General features: G+C 37.3%; 2 protein-coding genes across 2 annotated transcripts; both read left to right on the top strand.

Moving 5' to 3' along the window:
• Positions 1-2,651: 2,651 nt before the first annotated feature.
• On the top strand, positions 2,652-11,256 carry GH9C1 (glycosyl hydrolase 9C1). The gene is made up of 10 exons (XM_077363500.1): positions 2,652-2,864; positions 4,718-4,930; positions 5,665-5,865; positions 6,765-6,854; positions 7,036-7,200; positions 7,818-7,941; positions 8,111-8,274; positions 9,646-9,979; positions 10,374-10,421; positions 10,951-11,256. The coding sequence occupies exons 1-10, from the start codon at positions 2,652-2,654 to the stop codon at positions 11,247-11,249; spliced, it is 1,851 nt and encodes a 616-aa protein (XP_077219615.1). The 3' UTR covers positions 11,250-11,256.
• A 4,122-nt stretch (positions 11,257-15,378) lies between these two features.
• LOC143854336 (glutamine synthetase cytosolic isozyme 2-like) lies at positions 15,379-23,017 on the top strand. Its single transcript, XM_077364225.1, has 13 exons — positions 15,379-15,617; positions 15,721-15,760; positions 16,304-16,407; positions 16,499-16,547; positions 16,662-16,768; positions 18,949-19,036; positions 19,261-19,389; positions 20,202-20,276; positions 20,400-20,453; positions 21,151-21,188; positions 21,389-21,548; positions 22,039-22,099; positions 22,679-23,017. Exons 1-13 carry the CDS (start codon positions 15,544-15,546, stop codon positions 22,768-22,770), a joined length of 1,071 nt encoding a protein of 356 aa, XP_077220340.1. The 5' UTR covers positions 15,379-15,543; the 3' UTR covers positions 22,771-23,017.
• The last annotated feature ends 1,088 nt before the right edge of the window (positions 23,018-24,105 follow it).

Here is a 24,105-nt window from a genome sequence, read left to right as displayed (position 1 = left end):
TGCACATATAAATGTACTGCACTGAAGAATAATAAGCTTGCCATGGATAAAACCAAAATAACCCTAGATTTTGTCGGGGGAAAAAATTTCCTTTCCTTTATACAAAAAAGCATTCCATGATCATGAAAAGGCTTAAGAAAAAGGAGAAATAAATCCAAACAGACTTTAGAACTGTCTTAAAAATGGCACACTCCTGCAGAAATTAAAACCTAGCATAATTAACTAAAAGTTTATAATTCAAAAAAAAAAAAAAAAAAAAAAACTAAAATTTATTTATTCACCTCTACGCCGTATTTGATTGCGACGCCTGCAAGAGTATCCATTTTCTAGGAAGGCTTTGTGAGAGTAAGGTTAGAAAAGAGGTCGTGGCCCCCCTTGGCTGAAGTTACACTTTGACGGTTCTAGTTTCAGCTACCCCAGTATGGCAACCATTGGAGGTCTTCTCATAGATGACTCTGGCCTAACCATATGGGCTTTTTCTAGCCCAATTAAAATTAAAGACTAACTAGACAGAAGTGAAAGGCATTAGATTGACGGCTATAGGAGATTTGGATAACCTTACTGTGGAAGGTGACTCCCTCATGGTGGATATGCAGGAGCACCCTCACCCTTGGAGAGAGATAGTAGACAATATCTTGGATCGTGTGGAGCGTCGTCCAGTCCACTTCCAGCATATTTAGAGGTCGGCTAATAGATATAGGCTGATCATCTTCTCAACTTCTCAATCCTCGTTGGACGGTAGATCGCTTGCTTTCTTCTGCTCGCTCCCCTATTATGAGATCATGTCCGATGCCAGCCCCTTTTTTTCTTTCGCCGAAGTAAATAGATCTAAGAGGTTTGATGCGGATTTTTCTCCCATTCACGTACGTAAAATACCATTTATGGGTATTTCAATCTAGTTACCAGAACGAGGCATTAGTTCTTTCTCTTGTTCTCGTGCCGAGGTCGATTGCCAATCGCTTGAGATCTTTGACTTTTTACTTCTTTGTTCTTTTGTTCTTTTTTCTTTGCTATTTCTTCTTTTGTTTATTTTTCTACATATGACATTGTCAAATGACTTTGTATTTTTCTACATGACTTTGTCCATGACTTTGCGCAAATTATAAAGGAATTGAAAGGGGTGAAGTTGGCCTGCTCCAGTGATCCCCTAAATAGATAAATAGTTTGGATCATTTAACAAGAGGCCCCACTTTTACTCCGTATAAGAACACTAATTATTCTTACTAGTGCTAGGGCTGCCATTAGAAGGGATGCTTTGGGTATTCTAACTTCTAAGCATCCTGTGTAACCGGTATCATGTTTTTAAAGGCCTGACTGTATAAATATTACAAAATTGCCACTGGCAAGCTTCACGAGCCCACTGCTCATAGTCACTCTTGTCATCTTCAATTCTACGTGGCAAAGCCTCAATTGGGTTGATACGTATAGAGAATGACTAGTAGTGAGTCACTTTGACTTGGGCACATGTGGGCATGTATGTGTCATCGAGAATGCCAAGAGGCCATCGACATGGTCTTGGTCCCACCATGCGTAAGCTAAAGAAGGGACTACAAAGAGTCAAAAATCAAGTTTAGCTTTTCTTTGCCGAAGCCACATAACCCTAAATGAGGTTTGATAGATAAGGGCCTAGGATTATTATATCAAGGTGTTATTAAGGGGCGGAGGCCCATATAGCATGGAGGTGGCCACGACCATAGTTAGCAAAACATGATTCGCCAAAAAATTTGTGACGGCAAAAATTCGAGTTCAATACGGTACTGGTTCAAAAAAACATATAAAAAAACGGAAACACGGAAATAAGTTTAGAATATATTTTGTCATTTACAAAATATTGTGGGGGTAAAATTAGAAAGTTGGTTTAAAAAAACATGTTTAAAAGGCATTTTAAATGTGTTTAAAACTTATGCCTAAAAAAATGGAGCTTTATTCGTTGTGAAAGTTTTAAACGGCACACCAATAAAATGTGTTTTTTTCTTCAAAAACCGGAGTTTTGCTTACTATGGCCACGACCCCAATGACATGCAAAATCCCTTTTATATCTTGCAAAAGTCAGCAGCAAAATGGATTTTCCTTTGCGAAGCGCAGGATAGCCGCTACTCCTCCTACTACAGGACGATTATCCGCCGGGAAGGTGTAAATAACTGGCTCGGCCCTTGGTGTCATCAATGGGCATTTGGCCGGCCTTACGGTTGCCGTTCTAACTTCTAACCTCTGATGGTTGATTCGATCAAGTGGGGCCCAATAAATGTCTTTTAGTAAGGAGAGTAAAAGTTGAAAGTAACAAAACAAGGCCCTTAAGATAACTAGCTGTTATACGACGTGCATGGCTCTATTCCCGTTTCGTTTTCGAACGTGCACCCAACTACCACTTTTATTCTCTCATTTGAGGGATATAATAAATCCCCCGTCCCCCTCTTTTTTCCCTGGGCCACCCTCTTCTACTGTAAAAAAGCTGTTATAAATACACTAAAGGGGGTGTCAACGGAAGAAAAAGGGGGAGAATCATTTCCCAAGTTTTAAATAAACATAATTAAGAGATGATGATTAATCTGACTCTCTTCTCTTCTATAACTTCACGACCGGAGCGGGTGCTTTCTTAGACGATTTGAGCTCAGAGGTTGCTTAAGCTAAACTTTGAGAAAAAGGGCGCCATGGGAAGAAGCTTCAAGTATTGCACCTTTCTGGTTTTGGTACTCGTTGGTTTGTTAGGCTTGGACCCGGCATTAGTCTGCGCCTTCAACTATGGGGATGCACTTGAGAAGAGCTTGATGTTCTTCGAGGCTCAAAGATCCGGCAAGTTGCCGACTGATCAGCGCGTCAAATGGCGAGGTGATTCCGGACTTGAAGACGGTTTCCTTCAAGGAGTGAGTCTCTCTCTCTCTCTCTCTCTCTCTCTCTCTCACACACACACACACACACAGTTTTAGTCTTTTCATTTGATAGAGATCAGGTAATGGTACTGTTTGGTTGCATATTCTCTCGGCAGCCATGGACATTTGTAATTTCTTCAAAATACAATTTTTTTTTTTTTTTGAATGGTTCTTTGCCAAGGTAATTATTGCATGTCTGCCTATGTCGCATGTAATCCCTTCCTCAAACCAAATTCTATAGGAAAATAGAATTTTAGTTGAAAAATCTTGAAAATGGTGCCTTTTCCCTTCATTCTTTCTCTTCCTTCTCTCTTTTCACTAATGACACCCATACTTTTTGCCTACTCTCCAAGTTTACACGACACAACCAAACACCACGTAAGTCTATTCAACTGTTCCTCGAGAGGTAATTTTGGACAAATCCAATGCTTGTCTCCTCGCTTTTGACTTCTTATTCCCCTACTCTAAGAGCCTATGACTCACAAGTAGGGGTGGCAACGGTTCGGTTCGGTTCGGTTTCGGTTTGGTTTGACCCTCAAACCGAACCAAACCGAAATTTGAATCGGTTTGGTTCTACAGGACAAAAACCGAACCAAAATTTGAATCGGTTTGGTTAGGTTCGGTTTCGGTTCAGTTAGGCCAATTTTGCCACCCCTTACTCAAAATCATTAGAAATCGGGGGCAACGGTTCGGTTTTGGTTCGGTTTGAAATTTGAATCGGTTTGGTTTAACGAAACCGAAACCGAATTTTTGGTTCGGTTTCGATTGGATTGCCACCCCTACTCACAAGGGAAGTGACATATTTGGCTTTTTTTTTTTTAACCTTCGACAGCCCCTTCTAGTGTATTTATGACTTTTCTTTTACACTGGTTGGAGCTGCCCCAAGTACAAAAAAATGGGGGCGAATATATCATTTAACATTACAAAAAGGCTACAAGTAGAAAGAATCTAAAGTGTTGGAAATGCAAGGATGATACAAAAGGAAACCTAAATGCTAGGAAAAAGGGTGGAAATATCATTTCCCATATTCAAATGCACTATGTTTTGTTACGTACCTTACCGATACGCCAAAAGCTTCACAGAACTGATGGAACGTGTTATGCAAGGCCCTTTAAATCTGTCCCATACTAAGCTAGGTCCCACCCAGTTCCATACCTAAGTGGGTCCCCACTTAGTACCATAACATACCACCACGCTTCTGCATCCGCCGTCCTATTCTGTGGCAACTTCACTCTGATGGCTTTCACTCTGGCTTTTTTACAGGTAGGCCTTTATAGGTAGTCATCTCCACAGGCCGCCCCTTATATGACTCGAACACGGGACGTGGTGGTTGCTCTGATACCAAATGCTAGATACCTTACCAATACGCCAAAATGTCCAGAGATGATGGAACACGTCAGGAAAGGTCCTTTAATTAAACTTGTCCCATACCAGGCTAAGTCCCACCCAGTCCCATACCTAGGCGAGGCCCCGCTTAGGACCGTAATAGGTTTTCACTCGAAGAATTATCCTCCACATAACTTATGAATTTAGACTCCGTTCGATTAGAAGGAATGACCATTAATTTTTACCGTCAAACCAAATACCGTAGCCTCTGGGATGGTCATGTCTGAAAATTGCAGACTTGCATGGGGGGTCAGATGTGTCCCAAATCCTCCATGTCAGTTTTGTATAATGCAACATGTGGTGGATCTTCAGTCCTCAAGGCCTGTATGGTCAACCGGATATTTTCAGATTGACCAAAATACCCTTCTATCGAGATTTTGTAGCTCTTCTTCACAATCCATGCTTAATAACGTCACCCGCATTATTTAACCTGCTAATTGCTTCGAAAAAAAAAATGTCAGGTAGACCTGGTTGGAGGGTACTATGACGCGGGGGACCACGTGAAATTTGGATTCCCAATGGCTTTTACTGTGACAATGCTTTCATGGAGTTGTGTGGAGTTTCAGAAAGAAATCTCTTCTTCCAACCAATTGCAATACACATTAGATGCCATCAGATGGGGAACAGATTACTTCATCAAAGCCCACAAACAACCTAATGTTCTGTGGGGTCAGGTAATCATATATTCATTAGAACTTCAGAGGCATTTTGGTTACTTTGATTATCCTAACGGCAGCACTTTCATCTGATCCGGACCGCTCATCTGGTCGGTCTCATCTCGGATCACTTGTGGCCAAAAAGTCGCTAATATCGGGCAATCCTTGCCATCCAATTAGAAAACTTGCAAATGGATTGATCGGATGGCTCGGATTGTTTAATTAGAGAGTTTTATTGGTCTTGGGTGATTCAAATGGGCATATCGTCCAATACATGGGAGCCACATCATACTATGGTGCAAACCGGTTACACCATTGCACAACAGATATAGATAAAACTGCTTCACATCTTAGGTTGAATACATAAGCCTGCCCGGAAGCTGTTATGAAGTACGCAAGGGAAATATAGCACGGGGGTATTTTGGTCATTTGGATGATCTATCCGAAGTAGACTAAGACTAACTATTGTTCATGGGATGAAAATTTCCCAAAGATTTTATCAATGAAAGAATTGGTAAAGATTTTATGGGATTTGCTAGGCAATTTCGCAGAAGCCATTTCGCGGCTCCCTTTTGCAGAAGAGAACAGCCACAGCGTAGCAGATTTTGTCTTATTCATTTAATTAATCTGAGGTGGCTGTTCTCTCATGCAAAATGGCTTTCAGCGAAATTACCAAGCAAATCCCAGATTTTATTAATTAATGAGATTGTGTTTTTGTTAATTATGAGATAAAAAATAAATATATAAATCAGGTCGGGGATGGAGATTCAGACCATTATTGCTGGGAGCGAGCCGAAGACATGACGACTCCGAGGACTGCTTACAAGATTGATCCTAACCAACCCGGTTCGGACCTTGCCGGTGAGACCGCGGCTGCCATGGCCGCAGCTTCTGTAGCTTTCCACCCTTACAACTCTACATATTCTCAGCTCCTCCTCTTGCATGCAAAACAGGTGAGCATGCCCACACATATACATGCACCATTGTCTTACAAAATACTAAGTACATAATTTCAGAATCTTAGATATTTGCTTGTTTGCATGTGTTGACCTAATAATCGAAGTCCATTTTCGATTAAGATTATGACAACCGATTGAGAGTCAAAACCAGTTTTTGGACTAATACTTAAACGTAAATTTGAGTCCAATAATTGGTTTGGTACTCACAATCGGTTGTCATAATCTTAAATAAACACGGCCTGAGAGTGGACTCAAAGCCTGATGAACTCGATTGTTATGACCCCTTTCGTTTTAGATTGTGTCAACCTATTTGGGGCTCACAATCCTCTGATTCTATATGTCAAACATGTTTCTCTTGATTTTTTTTATTTTAAAAACATGAAAAAAAAAATGAAAAAAAATATTTTTCTAGTAACCTTTTTAGGCCATGTTCGACAACGATGAAAAATTATTCCATGGAATATTTTTTTTATTTTTTATTTTCATTAAAACATTCATTTCATATATTTTAAATATTATTATTTTCAGCTTTTTCCTGATATAAATCCGAAATTAATATAAAAAAAAATTCCCCAAGGCAAATATTTGTGACTATGTCTGCAACCTCATTTTAAGGGATGGTAGTGGAAATCTTTTCATCTCCTCTGTAGTTGGTATACGGTAGTACTTATAACTCTAATTTTAGAGACATTGGAAATTTTCTCATCTCCACTGTGGATGTAGTAGGCATCTCCAATTCAAATCACACGAAAATTGTGGTTTGTGTTTCTGGTTTATTTTCTTTATTGCTTTTGTGATTTACTTAGTTTTACATTCACATAACATTTGTATAACATATGCACATTTGAAGAATTCAAACCCAATTGCTGATTGCGTCTCTAATATTATTGCAGCTTTTCTCATTTGCTGATACATTTCGTGGTCCCTATGTTGACTCCATCACAGTTGCTAGAAAGTACTATCCTTCGTCAACAGGCTATTCAGTAAGGGAAAAAATTTCATGAAGAAATATTTTTCATGCAATCAAACAGGGCCTTAGTTTCTTCAAGATTAATTTAATCTGGGTGTTTATGTTTGTTCATAGGATCATAGATATTGCGTCGTTTCATCTTCTCTATTTTGTTTTCTTTTCTCTAATTTCTAATGAACTTCTCTTGGTTGAAGGATGAACTGTTGTGGGCAGCTACCTGGCTTTTCCGAGCAACGGGTGATGAGTATTATCTGAAATATGTCACCGATAATGGAGTTTCCATGGGTGGCACTGGATGGGCAGTTAGGGAGTTCTCATGGGACAACAAATATGCAGGTTTACAGGTTCTTCTAACAAAGGTAGATAGTGTTAAACAAAAAATTACTCCAAAAGCTTAAGCTGTTAGAGTTGGTGTTATCTGATCATTTATACTTCAACACTCCCTCTCATGTGTGGCTCCTCTTTTTTTGGGTACACGTGACACATGTGCACCCTCTTTTGGTTGGCTAGCACATGTGGCCCCTCTCTTGAGTTGGCCGTACATGTGGACTTTTTTTATTCCAAGGAGTTCTTGGATTTTGAACCTATGACCTGCCAAGGCAATGGCACTGATACCATGTGAAACGACCAATTACTCCAAAAGCTTAAGCTGTTAGATTTGGTGTTATTTAATCATTTATAGTAAGTACAGATAGCATAACTCTCTTCTTCTAGATTATTTTCATGAAATGACGTTTGGACCCTTTTATGAATTGAAGAATAGGCTTTCATGTGTAATTTGCTCTGTTTGATATGTTTTATGATTGATTATTTTCATGAAATGGCATTTGGGTCATTATTTTTTGAATTGAAGAGTAGAGTTTCAAGTGTAATTTGATCTGTTTGATATGTGACATGGTCTATTAAAATAGCCTAAAATTCTATATTTTGACCATGAGATGAAATACAAAATCAATTCATGAAAATGTCCTTGCAGGTATTGTTGGAAGGGGGAGGAGGGACTTACACTTCCACATTAAAGCAGTATCAGGCAAAGGCTGAGTTCTTCCTTTGTGCCTGTCTGCAAAAGAACAATGGATACAATGTTGAAATGACTCCAGGTTTGCCAGTGACAAAAAGCCCATATCAATATAGTTTGTATATTTTGATTTGGGATCATTCCAATGCAGTTTTTTTTTTTTTTTTGCACTGTGATCGAAATATTTTTACTGATTTGAGTCACTGAATCTTTTCTTGATTGGGGTTTTTCGTTGTTGATCTATTGATCAGGAGGTTTACTATATGTAGATGAATGGAACAACATGCAATATGTTTCTTCGTCGTCATTTCTTCTGGCAGTCTACTCTGGTTATCTTTCTGCAGCTAATTCTCAGCTTAACTGTCCAGAGGCACAAATCCAACCATTGGAACTCCTGAAATTTGCACAATCCCAGGTATAATTTTGCCCTCAATGGATATATATGTTAAGGTCTTAATGGTCTGGGCTTTTGTTCCCCGTGAAGCCCATTCCATGCTTTCCAAATTTATGATGTCTTATTTCTACAGTGGGATTTGTCAATTGAGCCCAGCTTCCAAATTCAAATGTCCAAAAGCCCTTACTTGACTTTTCGTCCAATTCCAAGTAAAAGTTTTCCTCTCACAATCTTAATTTAGCTTGTCACTGGGATGGGTCTTGGTTGAGGAAGTACAATTGAGCCCACTAATTCCGAATTTGAATGTCCAAAAGCCTGAACTTGGCTTTTCTGTTCAGTTCTAAGTAAAAATTTCCCACTCACATTCTTGAGTTGTTTGCCAATGGGATTGCCTTGGTTGGACAAGTACAATAAATCAATTTTTACCGATGCTTGCCTATAATGGGCTTGTACATTGACACCAGTTTTAAGCCCAAAACCAAAGCCTAATGTCTAGTTCTTCTACCAATTATGTTAAATTCATAGTTAGCAAAACTTCATTTTAAACGGCATTTAAAAAAACATGTTTTGTGGGTTCATTGTTTAAAACTTTTCGGCAAAAAAGGGAAATGATATTTACGCCCCTTTTATCACCAGGGACACCCATTTGCTAGTGTACTTTGCAATCAAAGCCTCTGGATTTTTCTGACATAAAGTACATGAGCCCCCTTTTTGCCATTGATACACTAACGCTGGGTGTCCCTGGTGATGAAAAGGGGCGTAAATATCACTTCCCGCAAAAAAAGTCCATTTTTTAGGAAAACATTTATTGGCCAACTTTCCAACTTCATCCATGCTATATTTTGTAAATAAAAAAATTTTAGACGTATTTAAATGCATTTTTTTCGTGTTTACTGCAATTTTTTGAACTAATATAGTATTAAACTTGACTTTTTCCCGTCCTGTTAGCTTGGTGATTTGAAGTTCAAAAAGGTCCATTCTTTTAACAAGAATTGGTAAATAAGCCCAAGTCCAAGATCAAGCCCAAGCCCATATGAATAAAAACCCGAACTCAAGCTTCCCCTCCATATCAGAAACTCAAAAGTATGTCAACGAATCTGGCCTTTGTCTCCCCGGCCAAACTATCACTAGCCACAATTGTCTATGAATTGGGCAGGCCTTTTGGAATTAAAAAAAGCCCACACTTCGATGCCCACATGCATGAGACCAAGCTCATATTATTCAAAGCGCATTGGGCTACCTGGCCCCTTGACACCCTTCTCTACTTGTAGGAAAATTCCATCCCCGTTAGACCTTTAAATTATTTTTCCATGGAATATTTTTCCACAACGTTTCAAATTTTGCCATAATGCTCATTGCTATTACAATCTTACCGTGTGTCCCGGACCTCAGGCTGACTACATCCTAGGAAAGAATCCAAAGTCCAAGAGCTACTTAGTCGGGTATGGATCAAATTTTCCGGTCCAAGTTCACCACCGAGGCGCTTCCATTGAATCGAAATCCATTCTCCCTGCTCCGGTAGGATGTCTCGAGGGGTTCGAAAACTGGTACAATCTTCAAAAAAGCAACCCCAATGTTATTATTGGAGCTCTTGTCGGAGGACCAGATCAGAACGATGAATTTTCCGATGAACGGAGCAACTATGAGCAGACTGAGCCTTCGGTTGCCGGCAATGCTCCTCTTGTAGGCCTTTTTGCCAAGTTGAAGAGCACATTTGGAAATTCGGGTAAGCTTTCAAATGGCCATGATCTCTGATTTGTGTACAGTTTAATTGTGAATTGTAATTATAATTACCAAGTTGGGATTAGGAATAAATGACTAGGACCATGTTTGGCAAGTGGCAACCATGAAAAAATATTCCATGGAATAGTTGTGGGGCCAGTTGTGCCACTTGGGAGTGAGGGGAGCATGAAAAGCTCCAAAAAAAACCAAGAAAATGAAAAATCTTTTTCTAAGAATTCCCCCCTGGAGATCAAACAGCGAGAAGTTTAAAATGAAGAGGGGGGTGAATAGTATCACAGGGGAGTGTGCAATTATCAAATATATTTAAATATTTCCAAGGATATTCTTTAAATTTGGGCCATTTAGTGCAATAATCATTGACCACTTTAATCTTACAGGTTCAGGACCAAAAGATTCAACGACATGGGTGCGGCATTACACAACTAGTAAGTCATATAATTTTTATTCCTGGGTTAATGTTAACTAAGGGTGTCGAGGGATCCACCTATGTCTTGGTCATGGTCCGTTTGAATCCCTCTTATGGGTCAGATCCTTTTCGGAGTATTTTTTGGATCCCACTTGCAAGAGGGTCAGACCCTTTTCGAACCCACTTGCAAGAGGGTCAAGATCCAAAATAATTTCGAACCTTAGGATATAGATCCAATGGACACATTCAAATCTAGCAACTGTGCCCAAATCCCGTCCATTAACTTTTGGATCCTTTGGACCAATCCGGGTCCATTGACAGCCTTAATGCTGTACCCTTCCTCTAATGTTCTTTCATCAAAGGAAGCATCAAGGGCAGTTTACAACCTAAAACCTGGATTTTATAATCCAGCATTGTTAATGAAGTCCAGGTTTTAGCTTATAAAATCAAGGTGTTAGCTTGTAAAATCCAATCTTGTATTATAAAATCCAAATATCCAAACAGAGCTTAAGTAGATTGAATTGGGTTTTTCATGATCTAATTGAATCTTTCCACCGAAGCCCCAGTTGAATTCATCCACTCAATAACGGACACATGGATGAGCAACGGAAGGACTTACTACCGCCACAAGGTTATCGTTAAGAACACGTCTCAAAATCCGATTACGGAGCTTAAATTGGAAATTAAGAACCTCTCTGGGTCACTGTGGGGCCTATCACCAGCTCCAGAGAAGAACACCTTTGGCCTTCCGCCATGGATCAAAGTCTTGAACCCGGGCTCGCAATTCATCTTTGCTTATGTTCAAGGTGGACCTCAAGCTCAAGTTTCGGTTATTAGCTACCATTGAAATTTTCCCCGGGAAATTTGAATTCAAACTGAGGAAATTAGAAGAGGGTTTTGTGAAATGCTTGGCTAATTTTATAGATCTGTGTTTTGCATTTGTATTACTCGTTTATCGATTATTTGTATCTAAACTTTTGTTATTAGTTGATTATTGATTGATTATTGTCACATTTTGATGCTATAAATGCAAATATAGAAGACAAAAATAGGTTAAGCGATTTTTATCTTTTCGTTAATAGTTATTATTATGTTAGAGTGTGTAGGGATAGAAATCCAGGATAAGCTTGAATTCCTCTTCCAATGCGTAGATCATACTATACAAACACGAGCCCATGAGCAACCTATTCGAGAACTGCCCCTTTGGAGTACACATGCCTTTGGTAGGTAGGTTCAAGCAGACTGAAACCTAACAAGAAGTTTATGGTAATAGTCTATTTCACAACCCTTAAATTCTAGGGGGTAAATTATTACGGGGTATTTGTTCAAGCAGACTGAAACCTAACAAGAAGTTTATGGTAACGGTCCATGTCACTACCCTTAAATTCAAGAGGGTAAAATATTACAGGGTAAATGATTACATGGTAATCTGTTTGCCCTGTATTGGATTATACATAGCAAGATAAGAGAAGTGATATATTTCCCCTTTTTTACAGGAGCGGGATGACAAAAATTTGAGTTTAATACTGTACTGGTTGAAAAAAAAAACCGTAGTAAACACAAGAAAAATAAGCTTAGAATTTTGTCATTTACAAAATATGGTGGGGGAAAATTGGAAACTTGGCAAAAAAAAAAAGTGTTTAAAACGTTGAAAAAGCATTTTAAACATGTTTAAAATGTTTGCCTCGAAAAAAAAAAACAGGGAGTTTTAATTTTTAAAAGTTTTAAAAGGAGTTTAAAACGGCACGCCAATAAAACGCATTTAAAAAAAAAAAAAAAAAAAACGCCGTTTAAAACGGAGTTTTGCTAACTATGCTTATGATTACTCTTTTACACTAAGGGAGTTGTCTCAAGTGAAAAAAAAAGGTAGTTTTGAGTTGGGTGTCTTGAATTCAACCCTGTTGGGGTCTGAAATATTGTGTGCGACTCGGATGCAACGGGCGAAGCCCCCAGCCGCTTGGCCTGGCCCGGTTTTAAGTGATTTTGGCCCGATAAGAGTAAGTTTGGGCCCGCCTTATATAAAGGGTTTGAGTGCTATTTTTGTATTCTTATCTCTGTAAAGAGGGTTAAGAGCTCAAAAGGGTGTGATAGGATTTCATGTGGGTTTGGTGAGAGATTTTAATCTTCTCTTGTAATCTCATGTTTATATAGTGGATTTTCTCGTTGCCTCTGCTGTGGACGTAGTAGGCTTTGCCAAACCATGTAAATCTTTGAGTCTTTGTGTGTTGCTTGTGTTTTGGTTTCCATTAAAATCATAAATTGATATTTAGGGTTTTTCATAATAGGTGGAATAATCATTTCCCTAAAATAAATGTGTTATCTACATAGTATTGTTTTTCATTGTTCCATTGAGCACAAATTGTAAGGGGTAAATCAAGGACTCTTCTAAGCTGTGTAATTCTAATCAAATAAATCAGAGGGCAACTACGGGACACCATATAAAAACTCTATAAAAAGATACAAGTAATTTTTTCACGAAACATGGATCAGTAATAGGGAGGGCTTTCCACACGAAAACACGGGAATTTTTTCGCCAGCCCTAAGGCCATGGTTGGATATAGGGAAGAGAAAATATTTTCTTAGAAGCTTGAATCCTATTGGTTGGGATTTTGCTTAGGGCTTTTCTCTAGCTCTCCTTTCCTTCTTTGAATTCCAACCAATAGGAATCCACCAAACTAGTCAGTAATTTCACTTAAATCCCAACCAATAGGATTCAAGCTTTTAATTAAGTACATGCACAGTAAATTACTTAAGCCTCAACCAATAGGATTTAAGCTTTTATCTTAAACCACCAACTAATAGGATTTAAGTATTTAAAGTTCACATGTCAACTAAACATAACACCTTCTTCTAGAGTGTGTGTATGCACCCTATGTGTCTCGTCCTTGTGTCACATACAATAGATCCATCCATTCCTCGCACGCTATAAAGTCTAGAACCTGGATTTTCCAACAATCCTTTATGGGTCTAGCGAATTGTGAGTGGGATCGTCACAGGGATACAATGGCCGTTCCTACAGGGGCCATCATGGGCCTACTGCAATCTCACGCAATGTTAGTATATCTACGATCGCATTAGGCAAGTAGCCCCCACCAGGACATTACCCCGAAGAAGACCATTAAATCTAAATACCCATTGTATCGTCAAGTGCACGTCTTTCCTCCAATTCACAATTTACTAAGTTGGGTCCTATGGGGGTTGGACATAACTTACCCCCTGGGCCCACTCAATGGTATACCTTTTGATCTGTCAGTTTAAGTCCGCAAATGCATTTGCAAAATCTTTTCAAAACAAAGAAAGTTTTTCAAAACATTTGATAAATACTTTTACCAAATTGGCTGGCTAGCCTTTTCCTAAAGGACTTAGCTGAGATCGAAACTCTAAATGCAATCTCTCATAGAGAAATAGGATTCCTTGTTGGACATCACAGTTGATCCCATAGGTTTGCCCCATGACCCAGTACTACCATCTAGTAATCCTATTTGGACTACGGTTAGTTAGACTAAAGCCATGAGAGTTGCCACGGACTAAAATGACTCCTCAGGTCTAAGGACATGTATATAAAAAGGATCCTGACTGATGGAATAACCTTATCAAAATTTTGTCAATGGGTTATTCCGTTCGGTGCGTGATCCAATCATCACACCCATTCCAACTGCTTAGGGGTGACTACCCTAGTGACCGAGATAGGCCACCCCAATGTGTGTATGGAGGCAGGATGATGCCGGTTTTGTACAGATACTAGATACGAGATGTCCAACCTCAACCTCAACAAATAATAGAACAAATAATAGGTCCATTAAGATTTTCTTCCTTCCCTGTATTTAGGGGAAAGTTTCATCCCAAAATTTCAAAATTTCCATTAAAGTGATTAACCGAACCTTGCACAGAACAAGTTTTTTCCAAGAAAGTCCAGACCAAACATGTCCGAAGAATGTGACAATTAGGAGGGCTTTCCATGTGTATACAATAAGTAAGGTTATCTTGACTTTCCCAAAGAGGGAAACATTAATCTACCCCGTACTGTGGTCACTATCCATTGAAGAAGGTATTTCACGGATGGTCTGTTGCATTTGAGGGCAGCCACCTCGTGAATGGAAACAAAATCTTCTGAAAAGTGAGCCTGTGTGACTGGTCTCACATGCAACAGCATCCACGAAATGCCTTTCGCGATGGACGCTAGCAAATCCCTATTTTCTAGCAAGTAATGCTTATTTTTAGCTGTTATTTATATTTTCCCCCTATGACGGATAAAATCCCCCTTTTAACGTTATCCGTTAAGTTTTAAAGGCAAAGAAAAACGTTAAAAGGGGTGCATTTATCCTCAAACAGAGAGCTATTCTCACAAAAACCGTTAGGGGGGGATTTTATCCGTTTAGTGGGAGGAATATCATTTCCCTTTCCCTTTATATTTTATTTGAGCAATGATAGATACAAGGGAGCCCTTGCATAAAGAATGCATATCTGCGTCATCAAATGTAACTGATTTTACTTTTTCAACCGATTTTAAAATATAACTGAAAATGACGTGGATCCAATCAAGGGCCCTTTTGCTGCTCTTTATGTAAGGGCTCTCTTGTATATATCATTCCGCATTTTATTTTTCTATTTTTTTCTTCTTCTTTAATTCTCCTTCTTTTTTTTCTTCTTCTCTTACCCTTCATCTAGCCTGATTTTTAGTATTATTTTCTATATTTTTTTTTTCTTGGAAAAAAACGATAGAGTTTTAGTCTTTTTTCCCAACTTAGTAAATATTTTTTTTTTTAAATGCTAGATGGAGACCTAAGGTCCCTCACACGCGCACGATCTCCAAAACAAGTACAGACGTGGATCATAGTACATTCAAAACACGTATACTACAAGTCCACATCTGTGCGATACATAATTACATATACGCAGGCCTTGGCTCCAGCTACTCAGCTAGCATTCCGCTTATAGAAGTTTACTATTTAATAAAGAGAGGGGTGCCAGTACCAAAAACAGGAGTGCGTAAATCATTGTCCTAATCTTTCGGAGTTTTCCTTTAATATGTTCTTCCCTTCACTCTGTAAATTACCAAAGCTCTCTGTTTTTCTCTCACATTTCTGTTTTTCCCATCAAACCCTACTCTATCTCTCTCTTTCTCTCTCTCTTCATTTGCTATGTCTCTCCTTCAAGATCTCCTCAACCTCAATCTCTCTGATTCAACTGAAAAAATAATCGCCGAATACATATGGTATCGATTTTGTTTCTTTTATTTCGAGGTTTTTTCTCGGTACTGTTACAGATCTAATGATCTTCACTTTCTCTCTTTTTGTGTTTTTTTTTTTTTTCAATAGGATCGGTGGATCTGGCATGGATCTGAGAAGCAAAGCAAGGGTAAGTGTTTTGATCTTTTGATTCTTGTTAATCTCGTTTTGATTTTTTTTGTTTTTTGTGTTTTTCCTGATGAAATGATGCAATCTCTTTCTTTTGTTTTGATCTTTTGATTTTTGTTAATCTCGGGTGATGTTTTGTGTTTTTTCCTGATGAAATCTCTTTCTTTTGCTTTGATCTTTTGTTTTTTGTTAATCTCTTTTAATGTTCTGTGTTTTTTTCTGATGATTTCTTTCTTTTGCCTTGATCTTTTGTTTTTTGTTAATGTCGTGTAATTTTTTGTGTTTTTCCTGATAAAATCTCTTTCTTTTGTTTTGATCTTTTGTTTTTCGTTAATCTTGTTTGATGTTTTGTGTTTTTCCCGATGAAATTTCTTTCTTTTGCTTTGATCTTGTGATTTTTGTTAATCTCGTTTGATATTTTGTGTTTTTCCTGGTAAAATTTCTTTCTTTTGTTTCGATCTTTTGTTTTTTTTTTTCAATCTCGTTTGATATTTTGTGGTTTTCCTCATAAAATTTCTGACTTTTGTCTGTATGCACTCGTCAGACATTGTCCGGGCCAGTATCGGACCCAAATAAGCTCCCGAAGTGGAATTATGACGGATCTAGCACGAATCAGGCTCCGGGAGATGACAGTGAAGTCATCTTGCAGTAAGTTCTGTTTTCTTTTCCTCTGTTTTCTCCTTTTTATTTTGTATTAAGATCTCTTTCTTCTGATTTTATGATTTTGTTTTCTGAACAGTCCTCAGGCCATCTTTAAGGATCCTTTCAGGAGAGGAAATAATATTCTGGTATATCTTTCATTACCTTTTCTGGATTTCTAGAATCTCTGCTTTTTGAAAGTTGATTTTTTTTTTAGGAAAATCAGATCTGAAGGTTTTTTTCTTCTTCTGTCTGTTCTAAAGGTGATGTGTGATACTTATACTCCTGCTGGGGAACCGATCCCTACTAACAAAAGATTCAATGCTGCAAAGATTTTCAGTCATCCAGATGTTGCTTCAGAAGAGCCTTGGTAATTATTAAAAAAAATAATTTTTTGGTACATTTCCAACAATTTCTAGTTTTTGAATCTTCTCATGTTCATTATGAAATGTATTAGAATCACTGAGAAGGTAGATTGGCTGGCTTTTGGTTGCATTTTCCATGTTTTTTCATATCAAAAGCAAAGGGGAGTTTCCAAAATGTCAATGTTTTAAGCAAATGACTAATTCACAGCATCACAAAGGTGAAGTTTTGGAATCGTCACATGTTTGGCAGCAATTAAATTTTGGGATAATTACATTTACACCCCCTCTAGTTTCTGACACATCCACTTCCACCCCTATAGTTTAAAACGTGACAAATACACCCCTGTAGTTTCAATTTGTGTAGTTTCAATTTGTTTAAGGTAGCCCCCCTCAGCTGAAGGTTTGTCCATAGATTGAAGGGTTAGGATGATACGTGGAGCTGATTTTTTGGGCACACCCTATCTATGTGAGGACCCATCAAATGAACGCTTTGGATCATCTGATGTGTGGATATGTCAGAAATTTTTACTAAGCCAGGAATTTTTAAATCCCAACCGAGGTGAAATCAGAATACAACCTATTAAGCCAGGAAGCATATTCCGGAATTTCCTCTTTAATCGGTTAATCCCACCTGCTGTAGTTTCTTGGAGCATTTGGATTGCCGGGATCTGATTCTGTACAACCCAGTGTCATTTTTTTCTCCAAATGCCAGAATCATGTGGAATTGGAATAAGATGCCAATTCCAGTGACATATTCTGGAAATGCAAACACATTTCTCTCCTATCCTTTGTCGTTCTCCTAGAGATGAAGGCTGCTCCTTAGAAACCACGATTTTGGTAAAAGAGCTGATGTCATGTATACAGATATGGGACCCACTTTTTAATGATCCAAACCACCACCTGCTGCACCCCACCCCCTCTTTATATTGATAGTCATGTCCTATCTTAGCAAATTTTGCATTTTTTTATCAATATGTTTGTTTTAATTTTATCAATATCTACGTTTTATCCAATACATTGAAAATACTTTAAAAATTCCTCTTTAATTTATTTTTTCAAAAAAAATCTAAAAAAAATAAACTTTAAAGCTAACTTGCGCTTTTCCAAATTCATCCCGAGGTCTTGTGTGAAATCTAAGATGTAAATGCATAATAGAGTATCGTTAGATTAGTTGAATTAGTGTTTAGTTATAAGTACTATAGCTCAATTATACCGATGTGGAATGAGCTCCAAGCAAGGTTCTGAAAATCGGAATCGAATCGTAAATCATAACAGGGTTTGAATCGTATCGGATCGTAAATCGTAAGATTTTGTCAGATTTATTTATAAAAATGAGAAAAAATATTAAAAAATTTAAAAACTAAAAAATAAGAATAAAATGATTAATTATATATTTTCCATTTGAAACTACTAAATTAAATATAAAATTCCATGATTAGTAATTCGAAGCACAAACCATATTCATCGCACAATAAATAACTAAACAAAGCACAAACTATATTCATCATATAATAAATCATTATACAATTTAACACAATAGTAAACAAAGCACATACTCAAATCTATAATAATCATCATACAAAGAAATATCAGCAATAAACAAAGCATTTTGAAATGATTTTCATTTTGATATCACAATCAGTTCTCAAAATCCAAAATAGACAGAATCGTAAAAATCGTAAAAAGAATCGTAAAAATTGTAAAAATCGAACGATTCAAAGTCGAATCGTAAGACTTTTACGAAAAAAGATTCTTCGTCCGATTTGAATCGTTCAACCCCCGAATCGATTTGAATCGTAAGATTCAAATCGTAAATCGTAAGATTTTAACAACAGAGGCTCCAAGTACATCATAGGAACTACAAAAATAGAGTTCTTCTTTCATCTTAGATGGTAAGAAGTCGATGTTGATACCCTTTGTTCTTGTGAACACTAGTTAATACTTTCATAAATATTTTTATTTTTTATTTATAATTTACTCAGAAAATATGTACAATTTGAAAGATATATGAATTTGTAATTATGGATCTTATGCAGAAGAGCACATTCATAAGCTTTTCACAAATGAAGAATCAAATTTCTGTTGTTTTTGTTTTCCATAAAGATAGAATGGATTTCTCAGTGCTTTTTTTTAGTTGGTATTTTTTATTTATCAATTTGTAATTTGTGCAATTTTTTCTGATTAGGTATGGCATTGAGCAGGAGTATACTCTCCTCCAAAAGGATGTTCATTGGCCTCTTGGATGGCCCATTGGCGGCTTCCCTGGCCCACAGGTGCGAAAATATTTTTATTGGTGAGAATGTACCCTTTTTTGGTTGAAATGGTTTGTATCATCTAACTTTAAGACATTAATCTCCAAAAATTTGTAGCAAAATACATGATTCATTTAGAATCTTCATGCCGAGCTGTATTTTTCAGCCATAATTTGGGTCATTCAGCAAGTATCATTACTTCATTTGTAATTTAGAAAGTCACTTGGGCCTTGGTGTTCATGCAGGGACCATACTACTGTGGCATTGGTGCCGACAAGGCTTTTGGTCGAGACATCGTTGATTCTCACTACAAAGCTTGTCTTTATGCCGGAATTAATATGAGCGGGATCAATGGAGAAGTTATGCCTGGCCAAGTAATCATCTCTTGCTTTCTTTTCCAGTTCTGTTTAAATTTGCCTCACTTATGAAGTACTGATTTGTGCTTGGCAAGACATCTTTAAATTGAAAAAGATGTAGAATTTTATGATCCAAAGTTTCTGCAGTTCGGTTTTATCATTCTTTGTTTTTTTTTTGCATTTTGGTTCCATTTTATGTCCTTAATATAGTCGTCATGGTTTACGGTTGTTTGGATGCTCATGCTGGAACTGCTACTCATGATCCTTATTCTATGGATTTTGGTTTCTGGGTTTTTCATTTCATGCTTTGAGCTAACATGGTGAGAATTCTCTTATCGAGCCAGTTCACTATAAGTTCTTTACTGCCTCTGAACTCTGAACTGTTTTTGATAAAGTTTCCCTGATAAGTTCAAGATGAATTGCTATATCCTCTATTCGAAGAGGAGAAATGGCAACATGATATGTTTTTATTATTTATGAAACAAAATGATTTCCTAGTTTCTGCCACGGAAAATTGAATTTGCAGCCTTAGTTAGTTTCACAGGTTTCTCTAATAAAGTCTAGAAATTGCCATTATCCTCCAAAGTGGAGAAGTGGGAACATTATCTGTTTGTTTGTTAACATGAAATATTGCTTTCCTAGTTTCTCTCATTGTTCAAAGATGTGATGGGCTAGCTTGAGATTTTTTTCTTTTTGTGGTACTGTTTTTTTTAATTTTCCAACCTTTTTAATTTTCCATTTTTTTAATTTTAATTTTTGGTTTTCCATTTTCTAAGTTTTCCACTTTTGGGTTTCCTGTAAAATTTTAATCATTTCTATGTTTTAAACAGTGGGAGTTCCAAGTCGGCCCTGCTGTTGGAATTTCCGCAGGTGACGAATTATGGGTAGCTCGCTATATCCTTGAGGTACGGATGGAAATCTTTCATTATGCTAATTACATTTTACAGTAGTAGAACTATTCATATACTCTTCCCTTTTCTACTTCCCTTTTCTACTTCACTAATGCTTACTGTTTCTTTTGAGAACAGAGGATTACAGAGATTGCAGGAGTTGTTGTTTCCTTCGACCCAAAGCCGATCCCGGTCTGTTTAAATTTTTTGAAAGCTCCCTCTAATCTTACCAGCATGCATTTGAATACATATTTAATTCATTTGGCATCCATATTATATTTTTACTATCATAAAGCATATCCATTTGTTCATTCTTTCAATTAATTTTGGTGTCTATTGGTTTCACTGTATTCCCAAATGACTGCTCATCCATTAAGCAACCATCACCATTGAGTTTGTTTTAAATTCTAGCTGCTCATTTAGTGCCTCATCGGATACCCCTAAAAGTTAATTGAATATAATCTGATAAAAATGTGTTCTTCTCAACTCAACTCAACTAAGCCTTTGTCCCCAAACTAGTTGGAAAAAAATGTATTCTTATTTGCATAAAATTTTATATGCAAAAAATACGTATAAATATTTCTATCTAAATCTTAGATAACAGCTTCCAAAGTGGCATTAATGTTCTATTTGCAAATAACTTTTATTTGAAAAAAAGGACCAATTTTGGTGGTATCTAAAGAGGCCCTTAGTCAGCTTTTATGTGGCTCTATCTTTTTTGTTTGTTGCCTTTGCATTGTAAAGTTATTTCTCTTTCGTTGCGATTTTATCAACGGGTATCAAATGTCCTATGACACTCTGCCTTTTGATTTCGCTTAACAGTTTTCGAATGAAGTTTTTTTAACGATTCAAAAAAATTATTGATTAAAAGTTGCTTTGTTGAAAATAGGGTGATTGGAATGGTGCTGGTGCTCACACAAACTACAGGTATGTTTGGGTGTAAAATTTCTACTTCTCACTACCATCTACTGCAGATAATTGTGCTCTTAATATCGAAATGTGGGATCTGTTCCATTATTCTAATACTTAATTCAACAACTAATAATTTATTGATACGTCCGTTTTTTAGTGGTAACAAAAAGGATTTTTTAGCACGAAAAACTTTAACGAAATAAATTCTTTGTCAGCACCAAGTCCATGAGAAATGACGGGGGAATCCATGTGATAAAGAAAGCTATTGAGAAGCTGGGCCTCCGGCACAAGGAACACATTGCTGCTTATGGAGAGGGCAATGAGAGAAGATTGACAGGCCGCCATGAAACAGCTGACATCAACACATTCTCTTGGGTAAGGAAAATGGGTTTGTGCGACTTCCCATTTTTGCTTGTATTATTTTTATCAACTATCACAAAGCACTGGTTAGGAACTTCATAAAGGCTGTCGTGGTAAACCAATAAATTTCACTCGATTTTTTGAATATATTGCTTGAAAAATTAAAAGTAGTCATATAGAATTCCGAGTGGACTTGGATTCATGCCTCATCTAGTTTGGGTCGTGTGTTAACTATAGCTGTCACTCATGTTAAAGAAAAAGAAGAGAAATATCGGTCCTCTGCAATTGCAGTATGACATTTTTTTTGTTTTCTTATTGTTTTAAAATGTGGGATTATTGACTAATATGGAATGCTTCTGTCATACTTGACCTATTACTCGATCCATGACAAACCATATATAGACCACGCAGCATGTAGTTAAATTCTGTTAATTTATTAATGGTGTGTTCTCTTTTGGCATGCTAAATTCAAATGTAACTTATGGTGTGTTTGTTGGAATAACAGGGTGTTGCAAACCGTGGTGCCTCTATCCGTGTTGGCCGTGAAACTGAAAAAGATGGCAAAGGTGTGTTTATTGCATGGCTTTCATAGTTCACGTCATGTTCTTGATCTTTAGATACAATATTGTACCCATCCACTGAAAAAACAAGCAAGATACAACTGATTTGAAGAAATTTGTATTGGTCTTAAAGTCTAGTCACAGAGGCACTAGTGCACACCCGCACAGAAAAGACAAACTTTCCTTCGATAGTTAGACTTCGTGGCCTTTGGTTGAAGTGACTCAACTTTGAGACTATTTCTTTCATGGTTTGAAAATTTTGTTTTCATTGGCTGGTATCCTCGACTACACCAAAACCCGACTGAGTACCTACCGGAGCCTTTAATGCGAAATTCAGATTATTTTCAAAATCCCTTTTTTATCTCAGAGATATTAGACCTGAGTGTGTATTGAATAATCTCTGATCGAGTTCATCAAACGTGACAATAAATTCCACTCCTATGTTTTTTTTTTTTTCGTTCGAACAAGTGGAATAGTTTATAATCATCATTGTCCGCGTAAGATCTACAAAGGAATGGGAAATGCTTGGAAATACACTGCTCTGTTTCTCTTCAAAGAATTTATGGGTTTTTTCTTTATTGACAGGCTACTTTGAGGATAGAAGGCCAGCATCAAACATGGACCCATATGTGGTCACCTCCATGGTAGCTGAAACAACCATTCTTTGGAAGCCTTAAGATAAGTTGAAGATGGAGAAATATCAGCGTATAAAGAGAGATGATGTTTAAGATAGTGATTCTCCTTTGAACCTCTCATTTATATTCTGGAAGTAGGTTGTCATCTCATTTTCATTTGTTTAGGTGATTGTTCATTTTGTGAACATGCATGAATTAAATTGGTTATCAGATAAAACTGTATGAAAGGGTTTATAATTGAACAAAATATGGAAACATGATATGATGAATTTGATTGGTAATTTTTTTTAATTTTTCTGTGTCTGTTTTGTAACTCTTTTCCTGATCAATTTGATTGGTAATTTTACCATTTTTTCTTTATTAATTATATTATTATAGGAGGAATGATAGAATGAAGGGCGCCCTTGCAAAAATTAGCCCCAAGGGCACCCCTATTGGGGCTTCACCTTGCAAAAATCCACCAAGAGGGGTGCCCTTGGAGCTGATTTTTGCAAGGGGGCCATCCAGTCTATCATTCCTCTTATTATATAGTTACCATTCAAAAGTTTTATAACCATCTTCATTAGGAAATGATATTTTGGCCCACATCTTCATTAGCATTAGTAAATGTGTGGCCCGAAATAGGACTTTCACCTTTTTTGTGAAAGTCTGAGCTTAATCAAACATGTTTTTCAATTTCAGCCCTATATCAAAAATAAAAAATAAAAAATGAGAGGCTGATTCCTGGGGAAGAACACAGTCACGAGAAGAGCGAAACACTATTTAGGCAAGCATTAATATGAAGTGGGCCCTACATGTTCTTTTAAGAGATTTTTATATGGCATGTACATGTGAAGCCTAGTATTTTTCAAAAGAGTATAGTAGGGCCCACTTCATAGGATGTTCCAAATCCCTCATTTGTTGGGAGACAGCGTGCGTGTTTGGCGTACCATTTGAAACACCGTTTTGGGGCCAAATGGCCGTTTGGGTGCGCAGCCACCGTTTGAAACACCGTTTTGAACTCTCAAAACGGCGTTTTGCAGACGGAGGGGGGGAGGTACGTTTGCAGAACGCCGTTTTGAACGGGGTTTTTGGGCTGTGGGTTTTTACGTGTTTGCCCTCACCAAAACCCATTTTTACGTTATGCTTGCGATTTTATGCGTTACGTCAAATACCAAAAAAGTGGGGGGTGTTAATATCATTCTTGAGGACACAAATTTATTAAATTGTTAATATTTAATTCAAAACAAGGGGTTGCTGATATCATTATATGATCACTTAATCTTGATTTTTTAAAGACAAAAGAATTAAAAGAAACTCTAGTTTCTTACTTTCTTCATCTACTTTGCAAAGTTGCAAACCCTCTCACGCCTCACTGCTTCAGCGCCTCCACCTGTC

This window comes from Tasmannia lanceolata, unplaced genomic scaffold, assembly GCF_043159265.1.
Source record: "Tasmannia lanceolata isolate RefF3 unplaced genomic scaffold, GAP_Taslan_0.1 ptg000020l, whole genome shotgun sequence".
Lineage (NCBI taxonomy): Eukaryota > Viridiplantae > Streptophyta > Magnoliopsida > Canellales > Winteraceae > Tasmannia > Tasmannia lanceolata.
Note: the sequence above shows the minus strand (reverse complement) of the source record. Positions and strands in the feature narration are given on the sequence as shown.